The sequence below is a fragment of the Colobus angolensis genome, unplaced genomic scaffold (genome assembly GCF_000951035.1).
Source record: "Colobus angolensis palliatus isolate OR3802 unplaced genomic scaffold, Cang.pa_1.0 Scaffold9, whole genome shotgun sequence".
NCBI lineage: Eukaryota > Metazoa > Chordata > Mammalia > Primates > Cercopithecidae > Colobus > Colobus angolensis.
Window position 1 is genome coordinate 10,031,148 of NW_012122931.1, and position 14,605 is coordinate 10,045,752.

General features: G+C 42.3%; 1 protein-coding gene across 2 annotated transcripts in view; it reads right to left on the minus strand.

The window, feature by feature from the left end:
- The window catches only part of GAPVD1 (GTPase activating protein and VPS9 domains 1), a 110,615-nt gene that overhangs the window by 46,145 nt on the left and 49,865 nt on the right, over positions 1–14,605 (minus strand). For both annotated transcript variants that reach the window (XM_011931381.1, XM_011931380.1), the window contains exons 6-9: positions 14,052–14,138; positions 11,671–11,805; positions 11,337–11,526; positions 6,349–6,509 (exon numbers count right to left, since the gene is read on the minus strand). In XM_011931381.1, coding sequence (XP_011786771.1) covers positions 6,349–6,509; positions 11,337–11,526; positions 11,671–11,805; positions 14,052–14,138 — 573 coding nt within the window. The remainder of the gene's footprint in view (positions 1–6,348; positions 6,510–11,336; positions 11,527–11,670; positions 11,806–14,051; positions 14,139–14,605) is intronic.

Consider the following 14,605-nt stretch of genomic DNA (forward strand, 5'->3'; position numbering starts at 1 on the left):
ATTAAAAATTTTTTTAAAAGTGGAGCTCATTCTGTCACCCAGGCTGGAGTGCAGTGATGCAATCATGGCTCACCACAGTCTTGAACTCCTAGGCACAGGCAATCCTCCTGCTTTGGCCTCCTGAGTACCTGGGACTGCAGGTACACACCACCAAACCCAGCTAATTTTTTTTATTTTTACTTCTTCTTCTCATTATTATTATTATTATATTTTTGAGACACAGTCTCACTCTGTCACCCAGGCTAGAGTGCAACGGCACAATCTTGACTCACTGCCACTTCCACCTCCCAGGTTCAAGCGATTCTCCTGTCTCAGCCTCCCAAGTAGCTAGGATTACAGGCATGTGCCACCACACCCAGCTACTTTTTGTATTTTTAGTAAAGATGGGGTTTCACCATATTGGCCAGGCTGGTCTCAAACTCCTGACCTCAAATGATCCACCCGCTTCAACCTCCCAAAGTTCTGGGATTACAGGCGTGAGCCACTGCGCCTGGCCTATTTATTATTAAGACAGGGTCTCGCCATGTTGCCCAGGCTGGTCTTGAAGTCCTGGAGTCAAGGATCCTTCTGCCTCAGCCTCCCAAAGCGCTGGGATTACAGATGTGAGTCACCATCCCTGGCAATTTTTTTATTTTTGTAGAGACAAGGTCTTACCATGTTGCCCAGGCTGGTCTCGAACTCCTGGTTTCAAGCAATCCTTTCACCTCAGCCTCCCAAAGCACTGGGATTACAGGCATGAGCCACCATAACTGGCCAACACAAATATTTTAAATTTTTTATTTTTAAGATTAAGAACTTAAGACTATTCACCATAGTGAGTAATGTGAAACTAAAACATCAGGAGAAAAATCATCTCAAGGCCTGAAGATTCATGTGAACTAACAGAAAAGGGATAATGAAGATATTTTTCCAAATCATATCCAAAGGCAAGCAATTTTGAGATGCCATACAGAAAGCCACTGTACAAAGTCAGTCACACTGGAGTATAAAATACAAAAATCGAATTTCATGCTTCTAAATCAGAGCATCTGCAAACTCTAGACTAAACTAAAACCACAGAATCTGAGTGCTAAAAAAACTTTAGCTGGGCACAGTGGCTCACACCTCTAATCCCAGCACTTTGGGAGGCTGAGGTGGGCAGATCACCTGAGGTCAGGAGTTTGAGACCAACTCGGCCAACATATAGTGAAAGCCTGTCTCTACTAAAAATACAAAAACTAGCTGGGCATGGTGGTGCATACCTGTGGTCCCGACTACTAGGGAACCTGAGGCAGGAGAATCACTTGAACAGATGAGGTGGAGGTTGCAGTGAGAACGGCCTCCCAAAGTGCTGGGTGTAGCTTCTTAATGACCATTTATCAACATATAACGTCTTCGTCTTTTGTAATCTTTCTGCTCCTCAGACTAGATAATCTCAAGTGATCCATTTTCAAGTTCACTGATGTATCTACCTGTACAAATTTGCTGTTGAACCCCTCTAGTGTGTTTTTCATTCCAGTTATTATACTATTCAACTCCAGAATTTCTATATGGTTCCTTCTGTAATTTCTACCTCTTTATTGATATCTTCTATTTTGGTGAGACCTTGTTCTCTTGGTTTTCTTTAGTTCTTTGTCCATGGTTTCCACAGCTCTTTGAGTCTATTTTTAAAAAATTGATTTCAAGTCTTGAGTAAGCCCAATGTCTGCTTCATCAAGGCCATTTTCCTTCCTCCCTCCCTCCCTCCCTCCCTTTCTTCCTTCCTTCCTTCCAGTTTCACTCTTGTTGCCCAGGCTGGAGTACAATGGCGCAATCTCAACTCACCACAACCTCAGCAACCCAGGTACAAGTGATTCTCCTGCCTCAGCCTCCTGAGTAACTGGGATTACAGGCACGTGCCACCAGGCCCAGCTAATTTTGTATTTTTAGTAGAGATAGGGTTTCTCCATGATGGTCAGACTGGTCTCAAACTCCCAACTTCAGGTGATCCGCTCACCTCAGCCTCCCAAAGTGCTGGGATTATAGGAGTGAGCCACCACCCAGCCATCAAGGACATTTTCTTTTTCTTTTTTTTTTTTCAGATGGAGTCTTGCTCTATTGCCCAAGCTAGAGTGCAGAGTGCAGTGGTGCAATCTTGGCTCACTGCAACCTCTGCCTCCCAGGTTCAAGTGATTCTCCTGCCCTAGCCTCCTGAGTAGCTGATATTACAGGTGCACGCCATCACGCCTGTCTAATTTTTGTATTTTTAGTCGAGACGGGGTTTCACCATGTTGGTCAGGCTGGTCTCGAACTCCTGACCACGTGATCCGCCCAATTTCACCTCCTGAAGTGCTGAGATTACGGCCATGAGCCACTGCGCCCAGCCTATCAAGGACATTTTCTATTAACTTTTTTCCTGTGAAAGGGCCATATTTTTTGTTTCTTTATATGCTTCATAAGTTGTGCTGAAAAGCAGACGTTTTAAATATTATAAAGTGAGCATTAAAAAGTTTAAAAAGTCAGGAAACAACAGATGCTGGAGAGAATGTGGAGAACACTTTTACACTGTTGGTGGGAGTGTAAATTAGTTCAACTATTGTGGAAGACAGTGCGGCAATTCCTCAAGGAACTAGAACCAGAAATACCATTTGACTCAGCAATCCCATTACTGGATATATACCCAAAGGATTATAAATCATTCTCCTATAAAGACACATGCACACATACGTTTACTGCAGCACTATTCACAATAGCAAAGACTTGGAACCAACCCAAATGCCCATCAATGACAGACTGGATAATGAAAATGTGGCACATATACACCATGGAATACTATGCAGCCATAAAAAAGGATTAGTTCATGTCCTTTGCAGGGACACTGATGAAGCTAGAAACCATCATTCTCAGCAAACTAATGCAGGAACAGAAAACCAAACACTGCATGTTCTCCCTCATAAGTGGGAGCTGAACAATGAGAACACATGGACACAGGGAGGGGAACATCACACACTGGAGCCTGTCGCGGGGGCGGAGGGTTAGGGGAGGCATATCATTAGGAGAAACACGTAATGTAGATGACGGGTTGATGGGTGTAGCAAACCACCACGGCACATGTATACCTATGTAACAAACCTGCACGTTCTGCACATGTATCCCAGAACTTAAAGTATAATTAAAAAATTAAAATAAAATAAAAATAAATGTTATAAAGTGGCAGTTCTGGAAATCAGATTACACCCCTTGGTTGTTGCTGCTTGTTGTAGTGACTGTTATTTAATGACCTATCTAAATTTTCTGTCACATGTGGCCTCTGAAGTGTCTATTCTGTTAGCTTAGTGGTGAGCACGTGATTTGGCAGATTTAACACCTGGAATAAAACAAAACAAAACATTTCCAAGTCTTTGAAATTTGGCTCTGTGTTGGGGTACTTCAACACTTAGCCAGGCAGTTTGCAACTGTACCTTAGCCTTCATTTCCTGCTTGGGTTCAGCCTGAAGGTTAGCCAGCAGTGAGAGCCTGGGTCTTCTAAGGTCTTTCCTGAGCACATGACCAGCCCTGGGCATGTGTACAACCTTCTAGATTCCCCAGAACGTGTGGGAGCTTTTCAAAGCCTTCGTGCCCCCTAGTGTCTCCTTCCCAAGCCTCTTTCTTCATAAGCATTTGGATCTATATGTGGCTTGCCCTGATTGCTATCCATTAATGCAAGCAGAAGCAACTAATATATCTGCTTTTCAATACTTTTGACAAATGCCATCTGTGTAGCTGCCTCAGCCCTGGGAAAGATCAGAGGCAGGCAAAACAAAGCCAAGCCCTTGAGATGATCTTTCAGATCTACCAGACAGATCAAAATACACAACCCTGCGTTCAGAATAAGGTCCACATTCCTCCCTCAAGTACCAGCACACTGCACAGTAAGCTGTCTTCAAAGCAGCCACTGGGCTGGGGGTTGAAGATGGTAACAGGGTAGGATCACAGAGCTCTCTTAACAAAATTCAGCAGTTTTTTTCTTCACTAAGCATTCCTTTGTTGTTAAAAGTTTTTTTATTAGATTCCAGAGTTCCAAATAAGTTGATTCTGACAGTTTTTGACAGCTTATGTGTGTGTATGGAGGGATGGAGTTTTGGAGATTGTTGGTCTTCCCTACGGGGGATGTCATAGTCCCAAACACACTTTACCAACCACCATCACTTTATCAATCACTAAAACTGGCCCCTTCTTCCTAGACCATTTTCTTGAATAACAAGCAATCATGTTGAATATAAGAAGCTGCTACTGGCAGGGCGCGGTGGCTCACGCCTGTAATCCCAGAACTTTGGGAGGCCGAGACGGGCAGATCATAAGGTCAGGAGATCGAGACTATCCTGACTAACACAGTGAAACCCCGTCTCTACTAACAATACAAAAAATTAGCCAGGCATGGTGGCGGGCGCCTGTAGTCCCAGCTACTCGGGAGGCTGAGGCAGCAGAATGGCATGAACCCGGGAGGCAGAGCTTGCAGTGAGCCAAGATCGTGCCAATGCACTCCAACCTGGATGACAGAGTGAGACTCCGTCTCAAAAAAAAAAAAAAAAAAAGAAGCTGCTACTTTAGGGAGTCAAGATTTCTTCTTCTTTTCTTTTTGCTTCTTTTTTCTGGTTTTTTTTTTTTTTGAGACAGAGTTTCACTCTTGTTGCCCAGGGTGGCGTGCAATGGGTCGATCTCGGCTCACTGCAACCTTCACCTCACGGGTTCAAGCGATTCTCCTGTCTCAGCCTCCCAAGTAACTGTGATTACAGGCATGTACCACCACACCCAGCTAATTTTTATTTTTAATGAAGATGGGTTTACTATGTTGGTCAGGCTGGTCTCGAACTCCTGACCTCGGGGGATCCACCCACCTTGGCCTCCCAAAGTGCTGGGATTATAGACATGAGCCACTGCACCTGGCCTTCTTTTCATTCACCTTTAAGCCAAGTTTTTTGTTACAAATATATTAAAAATGATTCCCAAACCTCGAACTCCATTTCTTAAAAAAATTTATTTTCTTAGTTTTCCATTATCTCTTCCATTTTTTCCTGACCAGTCAAAGAATACAACATGTATCTCAAGATACATTTCAATATATTTTTGGCTCTATAATGCAGGAATACTACCAGTATACCACTAGAAAGAAAACAAATACAAAACATTTCCTACAAGTCACTGGAAAAGTCTCTTTAATTTCCATACCACAATCTCCTGGCTTCATCTCTCTTCTGCTACTGCCTGGAAAATTCCTTTTGCTTGGACCTATTCACCAACTTCAGTGCTACAGATGTATTAATGTGAAGGGCCTCACAACTGTTCACAGGGAGCTTAGCATGTGATGGTGTGTCATGGTGGGACCACTGAAGATAACAAAGACTTAAACATTCAATTCATTGGCTGGGTGCGGTGATTCACACCTGTAATCCAAGCATTTTGGGAGGCCGAGGCTGGTGGATCATGAGGTCAGGAGATCGAGACCATCCTGGCTAACACGGTGAAACTGCATCTCTACTAAAAATACAAAAAATTAGCTGAGCATGGTGGCAGGCGCCTGTAGTCCTAGCTACTTGGGAGGCTGAGGCAGGAGAATGGTGTGAACCCGGGAGGCGGAGCTTGCAATGAGCCGAGATCACGCCACTGCACTCCAGCTTGGGTGACACAGAGAGACTCCGTCTCAAAAAAAAAAGAAAAAAAAATTACTTCTCAGATCTAAATGTCTGTGCTCCCCCAAAATCTGTATGTTGAAATTCTAACCCCCAAGGTGATGGTATTTGGATACGGGGCCTTTAGGCAGGTGATTAGGTTGTGAAGGCAGGGCCCTCACAAATGGAATAAGTGCCCTTATAAAATAGGCCCAACCAGCCAGGTGCGGTGGCTCACACCTGTAATCTCAGCACTTTGGGAGGCAAAGGCAGGTGGATCACCTCAGTTCGGGAGTTTAAGACCAGCCTGACCAACATGTAGAAACCCCACTTCTACTAAAAATATAAAATTAGCTGGGCATGGTGGCACATGCCTGTAATCCCAGCTACTCAGGAGGCTGAGGCAGGAGAATCGCTTGAACCTGGGATGCGGAGGTTGCAGTGAGCCAAGATCGTGCTATTGCACCCTAGTCTGGGCAACAAGAGCAACACTCCATCTCAAAAAACAAAATAAAATAAGCCCAAAGACCCAGCAAGAACACATTATCTATGAACCAGTAAACAGATCCTCATGAGACACTGAGTCTGCCTTGACTATAAGAGTTCCTGGCCTCTACAAATATGAGAAATAAATTTCTATTGTTTATAAGCCACCCAACCTCTGGTGTTTTGCTACAGCAGCCTGTATGGACTAAGACATGAATACTGATTTACAGAAGCAACTGACCAAGTACCTTCATACCTCATTTTCTGACATCATCCCTGGAGTAAGCTGGGGACCTGTCCCTAAGGAAATGACCAACACCTCTTCTGGTTGCACCTCCTGGATGGTTTCTTGAGATGATCCTTCATGGTCCATATGTAGGTCCATTAGCATATTGGTGCGGCTTCTGCTCCGAGTTGCTAATAAAAAATTTCAAATAAAATAATTTAGAAAAATAGACAAATGAAGAAAATGGTATGCTAAAAACGAAAATATATTTTCTATTAGTGCAGAACATTTGCACATGCACAAGAGTGGTAAAAATATAAATAAGAAAAAACAAAACAAAACAAAAAACTAAATCCTCCCAGTTACTCTACTGACTAATAAAGATTCTCCTTCAAAACTGATAATCAAGAACAGTGATCCAAGTCCATGTTACAGTAAGTGCCACATATATGATCACATCTGCAGAACAGCAAACATGTCCCAATCAATTTAAGACTTGGAGTGACAAAAAAAGCATTACCTCATTTCTTATCTTTTTAAGATGCCTTAACTAATTTTCCTATAAAACGATGTAACTGCTACTGGTCTCCCATACTGGAAACTGAACTTACAAGCATCAGAAAATTTCATGTGAGGGATTACACCTGTAATCCTAGCACTTTGGGAGGCTGAGGCGGGTGGACTGCCTAAGTTCAGGAGTTCGAGACCGGCCAGGGCAACACGGTAAAACTCCGTCTCTACTAAAATACAAAAAATTAGCCAGGCATGGTGACGTGCACCTGTAATCCCAGCTACTCAGGGGGCTGAGACAGGAGAATCAGTTGAACGAGGCAGGCGGACATTGCAGTGAGCCAAGTCTGCACTACTGCACTCCGGCCTGGGCGTCAGAGCGAGACTCCATCTCAAAAAAAAAAGAAAAAAGAAAAAGAAAAGAAAAAAGAAAATTTCATATGAAAACCTAATAGCCACATAAATAAGATACTTTAGTTAGGCAACTGTTAACAAAACCAGAATCAGGGTTTGTTTTTTTGAGACAGAGTTTCACTCTTGCTGCCCAAGCTAGAGTGCAGTGGCACAATCTCGGCTCACTACAATCACCACCTGCTGGGTTCTAGCAGTTCTCCTGCCTCAGCCTCCTGAGTAGCTGGGATTACAGGCAGCCACCACCACACTCAGTGAATTTTGTACTTTTAGTAGAGATGGGGTTTTGCCATGTTGGTCAGGCTGGTCTCAAACTCCTGATCTCAGGTGATCCACCACCTCGCCTTCCCCAAGTGCTGGGATTATAGGCATGAGCCACCGTGTCCAGCCCAGAATCAGTTTTTAAATGTACTTTTCCCCCCTGAAATGTATGTCTTTTCAAAGATACAAGAGAGAAAATTTCTTTATGTTTGGATAAAAGGTCCTTTCTGCTTTGGAAACAGTATAAATTAATAAAGGCTTCAATTATTTTTGTTTCTTTCCCCTGCGTATAAGCAAACAAAAAATACATTTTTCTAAAATAACTGCTGGGTGTAGTGGCTCACGCCTGTAATCCTAGCACTCTGGGAGGCTGAGGCAGGTGGATCACCTGAGGTCAGGAGTTTGAGACCAGCCTGGCCAACATGGTGAAAACCTGTCTCTACTAAAAATACAAAAAGTTAGCTGAGCATGGTGGTGGGCACCTGTAAGTAATCCCAACTACTTGGGAGGCTGAGGCAGGAGAATCACTTGAACCCGGGAGGTGGAGGTTGCAGTGAGCCTAGATCACACTGTTGCACTCTGGCCTGCAAAATAAGAGTGAAATTCCATCTCAAAAAAAAAAAAAGAAGGCTGGGCGCAGTGGCTCATGCCTGTAATCTCAATACTTTGGGAGGCTGAGGCAGGTAGATCACCTGAGGCCAGGAGTTCAAGTCCAGCCTGACCAACATGGAGAAACCCCATCTCTACTAAAAATACAAAATTAGCTGGGCGTGGTGGCACACGCCTGTGATCCCATCTACTCGGGAGGCTGAGGCAGGAGAATGGCTTGAACCTGGGAGGCAGAGGTTGTAGTGAGCTGAGATCATGCTATTGCACTCCAGCCTGGGCAACAAGAGCTAGACTCTGTCTCAAAAAAAAAAAAAAAAAAAAAAAATCAAGAAAAAAAAGGTTCTATTTTCTTTCAGAGGGCAATAAAATTCAGTACAACCAGAATACTAAATAGAAATTATGTTTTGGTACAAAATAATGAAAAATAGAGACATAAAGCAAAAACAACTATAGTAGCAGCAAAAGACAACTTCACATTGTATGAAAGCTGACCTACTTGAAGACAGAAGCAGAAATATAAACAATCATCTTTCTTTACAATGCTGATTAATGTTCATTAATCACAGAGCACACATCAATTTCCAAGTCTAAAACAGGCCTACTCACACCTTTATTTGCTTACCCTATCTTCTATTGAATTGCAAATTGAAATTCAAGTTCATAAACAGATCTACGAATCTTAACAAACTCTGCAACTATAATTTATAAAAATGCAAGCAATCAAATTTTATGTAGCAATTTACATAAAGTAAAAGCAACATGCACATGGAGCATACTTTTATAAACTATTTCTTAAATAAAATTATAAAAGAAGAGGAAGAACAGCCTATTACCCACCAAACGGGGTTACTAGTGTAATATGAGCGGTAATATTGGTAGCTGAGGAATCCCAGGCAGTGATGGCTGCTAACTGTTGTCCTGGGTTGCAAAAGCATTAAATAGAAAGAAAACCAACCCTCTGAACAATGGACAAATTTTTTAAGATACGAAATAAATGCAATAGCCAGATAACAAGACTATACAAAATAATACTGGGTATACATTTGAAATTCACTTATATTTAATCACACTTTTAGACAATGGGAAATGAAAAAACTAATGTATATCAGTGAACAATGGAAAAAAAATCTCTGATTTACTAAAAATCATTTACTTCATCATGTGAACAGAGTGCAAATAGCCCATAAAAAAACCATTAAATGCCTGGGCATGGTGGCTCACACCTGTAATCCCAGCACTTTGGGAGGCTGAGGCAGGTGGATCACCTGAGGTCAGGAGTTCGAGACGAGCCTGGCCAACATGGCAAAACCCCGTCTCTACTAAAAATACAAAAATTAGCCGGTGGTGGCGGGCATCTATAATCCCAGCTACTAGGGAGACTGAGGCAGAAGAATTGCTTGAACCTGGGAGGTAGAGGTTGCAGTGAGCCGAGATTGTGCCACTGCCCTCCAGCCTGGACAACAAGAATGAGACTCCATTTCAAAAAAAAAAAAAAAACCATTAAGTGCAAAATCCCTTTTTCTATTTTTTATTTTCAAAACGGACATATTGGGGTGACACAATAAGACAAAGACTTGAAGAATATGATGCCACACTACTGTTGATACAATTCCACGTTATGTTAAATATAAGGTAGATTAATTTTAAGAAACTGGTAGTTCTTAATGGATTAGCTCACCGAAGTTTAAAAGTAAAACCCCTCTCTTCAAAATGCATAAATTAAAAAGAACTATGTTCACCAAGTGTTGCTGAGTTCCTCATTATAATTAGGCAGGCACTAAAATAATCCTGTTCCCTTGGCTTAAACACTTTTTCCCCATCTTGTTTACTTTGCCTAACTTCCATTCATCACAAAGCACAAATAGGCTTCACCTGCTCCAAGATCTTCTCCTGATACCATCACCATTTTGGCTAAGTTAGGTGTCCCCATAACCCTCATACTTATCTCCTCAGAATGCGTAGTATGCTGAAGGGTACTACTCTCTTCTTGTTCTCCCTAACTAAACTATCAATAGCCTACTTGACAGTTAGGGCAGGTTCTAATGGTCTTTGTATCCAGTGTCTATCACAGTGCCTCATGTGCAAGACACATCCACTCTCACAGGACTTTTGTGGGGATTAAATGAAACAACACTTATAAAGTACCTACCCAGAGTATGGAACATGGTATATGCTCAATTAATTTTTTTGTAGACAGATAGATAACAAATATTAACCAAGCAAATAAGTCTTAATTAAATAGAATTCTTAAATAAACAAACTTGAAAAAATAAAATGAAACTTTTGCTTTATTTTATAACATTAAGATATCTTAGCTCAGTTGATAAAACAGTGATTAATGAAAATAATAATAGAAAAATACTATTATTTTCCACTTTATTGACGGAAACTTCTAAAATAGTATTGTTTATTACATTATTTAGAACTTTGTAGAAATGAGGGGGCTACCTTTTTTTTTTTTTTTGAGATAGGGTCTCACTCTGTCACTGAGGCTGAAGTGCAATGGCACGATCATAGTTCACTGCAGCCTCGACCTCCCAGGCTCAAGCAATCTCCCCATCTCAGCCTCCCAAGTAGCTGGGACCACAAGGCACGTGCCACCCTCTTACAACTACTGAGGGCTACATAGTTTTAAAAATGACTACTTATGGCCGGGCGCGGTGGCTCAAGCCTGTAATCCCAGCACTTTGGGAGGCCAAGATGGGCGGATCACGAGGTCAGGAGATCGAGACCATCCTGGCTAACACGGTGAAACCCCGTCTCCACTAAAAAATACAAAAAACTAGCCGGGCAAGGTGGCGGGCGCCTGTAGTCCCAGCTACTCCGAAGGCTGAGGCAGGAGAATGGCGTAAACCCGGGAGGCGGAGCTTGCAGTGAACTGAGATCCGGTCACTGCACTCCAGCCGGGGCGACAGAGCGAGACTCCGTCTCAAAAAAAAAAAAAAAAAAAAAGACGACTTATAACATTTCCAAAATTTTTTCAAGAAAAGACAATAAAATTTGAACAAAGTATACTGTGGATAGAAAAGTAGGTAGACAAAGCTAAAGCCTACTGATAAACCTTAACTAATCTGATACGATTTCTAAAAACTGAAATACCATCAGTAAACATGAAGAGAAAGACTTTCCCAAGTACTTAAACATATATTCCAAAACACTGAGCAGTAACAAAGGCTAACGAAATATTAAACTTAAAAGAAAGCTCCGATATGAGAAATTCTGCTTACCTATAGGTAATCGATTCTTTTTATTTGCTGGAGTGGTTGCCGGGGACAGCTGAGGCGTATTGTAGGGAGTCATTTCTAAACTGCTGCTTTTTCCTGGCTTGGCCAGGGGTAGGTTTGCCAATAAATTGTCAAGAGCCATTCTATCTTCTCTCAGTTGATCTCCAGACATCACACTCTTCATAAAATTCACCTGGCAAAAGCAAAGAACATTAGCTAGTGAAATCACTTTTTCAAATACAATATGTATTTCCCACACAATGTACTCATGTATGTCTCTGCTCACGCTTAGCTAAAAGACTTTTGAGAAAATTCTATTAAACAATGAAGCCATTACCAGAGTAATAAGCTGACTATAGGTTATATAAACCACAGTTCTGCTCAATCCTTCCAGAAGATTAACGGAAGACAATGGAGGGGTCTCCACTGCACGGCCTCCAATCACAACATCAAGGAACGCGGCAACACAGCTCTGTTAAAACAGGGAAACAACAGTGAAACATTTCCCTTTAAAATACTGGAAAGAAATTTCTGATTAACGTGGACAAGCATGAAAAAATTTTAACATCTTAAAAATCATATTTTTTTAAGATGTTAAATAATTTTTTTTTTTTTTTTTTTGGAGACGAAGTTTCACTCTTTTGCCCAGGCTGGAGTGAAAGAGCGCCATCTTGGCTCACTGCAATCTCTGCGCACCTCCTCCCCCACTGTAATTTTCCTGCCTCAGCTTCCAGAGTAGCTGGGATTATAGGTGCCATGACCATGCCTGGCTAACTTTTGTATTTTTAGTAGAGATGGAGTTTTGCCATGTTGCACGGGCTGGTCTGAAACTCCTGACTTCAGGTGATCCACCGGCCTCAGCCTCCCAAAGTACTAGAAATACAAGTGTGAGCCACCCTGCCTGGCCTAATTTTTGTATTTTTTTGTAGAGATGGGGTTTCACCATGTTGCCCAGACTGGTCTCAAACTTGTGAGCTCAAGCGATCCACCCACCTCAGCTTCCCAAAGTGCGCCCAGCACTAGGATTACGAGCATGAGCCACTGTACCCAACCTAAAACATTAAACTCTTTTTGTAATGATATAGTCTAAAATCTTGGGGCTGGGTGTAGTGGTGTATGCCTGCAATCCCAGCACTTTGGGTAGCCAAGGTGGGTGGGTTGCTTGAGCTCAGAAGTTCGAAACCACTTGGGCAACAGGGCAAAACCTTGTCTCTACAAAAAATACCAAAATTAGCCAGGCGTGGTGGCGTGCACCTGTAGTCCCAGCTACTTGGGAAGCTGAGGTGGGAGGATTGCTTGCGCCAGGGAGGTCAAGACTGCGGTGAGCTGAGATGGCGTCACTAGGTGACAAAGTGAGACCCTGTCTCAAAAAAAGAGAAAATAACAATAAGATGTTGGAGACAAACATAACACAACACAGAACAGTATATACATTGTGCTACTATTTCTGAAAGGGGAAGGAGTGTTGGAAGTATATAGTGTATGTAGGAATTTGCTTGTAAACATATTGACCTCTAGAAGGATACACAACCTGATAACATCAAGAATCTTTCAGGGGCCAGGCATGGTGGCTCACACCTATAATTCCAGGTACTAGGAGGCTGAGGCAGGAGAACTGCTTGAACCTGGGAGGCGGAGTTAACAGTGAGCTGAGATCACGCCATTGCACTCCAGCCTGGGTGACAACAGCAAACCTCTGTGACAAGAGGGAAACTCAGTCTCAAAAAAAATCTTTTGTTGGGGGCGGGGAATGAAGACTAGAGATGAGAGGGGGAAGGGAAATTTTACTCAAATATCCTTGAATTTTCATAGGTTGAATGTATAGCTTAATCAAAGTAAGACTGATTAAAACTTTATTTAACTAAATTAATTGAACAATGTCATGGATGTTAACTTATAAACTACACTTAAAATTAAACAATTATCGACCAGGCATGGTGGCTGACATCTATAATCCTAGCACGCTGGAATGCTGAGGCAGGAGGATCGCTTGAGGCCAGGAGTCAAGACCAGTCTGGGCAACATAGTAACACCTCATCTCTGTAACAATAAAAACAACCGGGCATGGTAGTATGCCCCTATAGCCCAGGTACTTGGGAGGCTGAGATGGAAGGACTGCTTGAGCCCAGGAGTTTGAGCCATGATCACACCACTGCACTCCAGCCTGGGCAACAGAGTGAGACACCGACTCAAAAATTTAAAAGTTGGCCAGGTGTGGTAGCTTACGCCTATAATCCCAGCACTTTGGGAGGCCGAGTTGGGTAGATCACAAGGCCAGGAGTTCAAGACCAGCCTGGCCAAGATGGTGAAACCCAGTCTCTACTAAAAATACAAAAGTAGCCAGGCGTGGTGGCATGCGCCTGTAGTCCCAGCTACTGGGGAGGGTGAGGCAGTGAGTTGCTTGAACCTGGAGGCAGAGGGTGCAGTGAGCCAAGATCACGCCACCACACCCCAGCCTGGGCAACAGAGCAAGACTCCATCTCAAAAAAAAAAAACTTTTTAAAACAAAATAATCTTAATAGCTCTTTGATTCTCTTTATGATGGCATCTCCTCAATACGTCTGTGGGAGTTAATCATCTTTAAATGCTGCTGATCCAATACTGTAGCTAATTAAAAGAACATTTAATTCAGACATCACCTAAGGACAAGATTTAATAAAGAGAACAGTTAGGCTCACTAATACTTCAGAATTTTCTATAAATCGTATTTATTCTTACTTTGTCAAATTTTCCAAGGCTGCTCTTTGTTCGGGGATCTCCTTCTTCAGAGCCAGTCATTGCTAACTGCTGCAAAAGGCGGCCTACCTGCAACCCAAAGCAGCGGTAGGGAGACATAAGCTACAGACAGATACTCATAAATACCTCTCTGTGAAAGCAAGCACATCTATTCAATTCTCAGTATCTGTTTCATAATACTATTCATATCACCTGACCAGGCATATGAAATAGTATCCCCCAAAAGATGTGTACCTTATGTTGGCTTTTGCTATTTTTAGATTAAGAGTTAGAGAAAGTATAAATTTTTGCTTTAATTTCTCTTTAACACACAAGATATCAACATTGGGGGAAAAAGCACAATACATTTGTTTCTGACATCGTACTTTTCATGTGTTTACAGCTTTTTAAATTAATTTTTAAGGCCGGGCGCAGTGGCTCAAGCCTGTATTCCCAGCACTTTGGGAGGCTGAGACGGGTGGATCACGAGGTCAGAAGATCAAGACCATCCTGGCTAACCCGGTGAAACCCCGTCTCTACTAAAAAATACAAAAAAC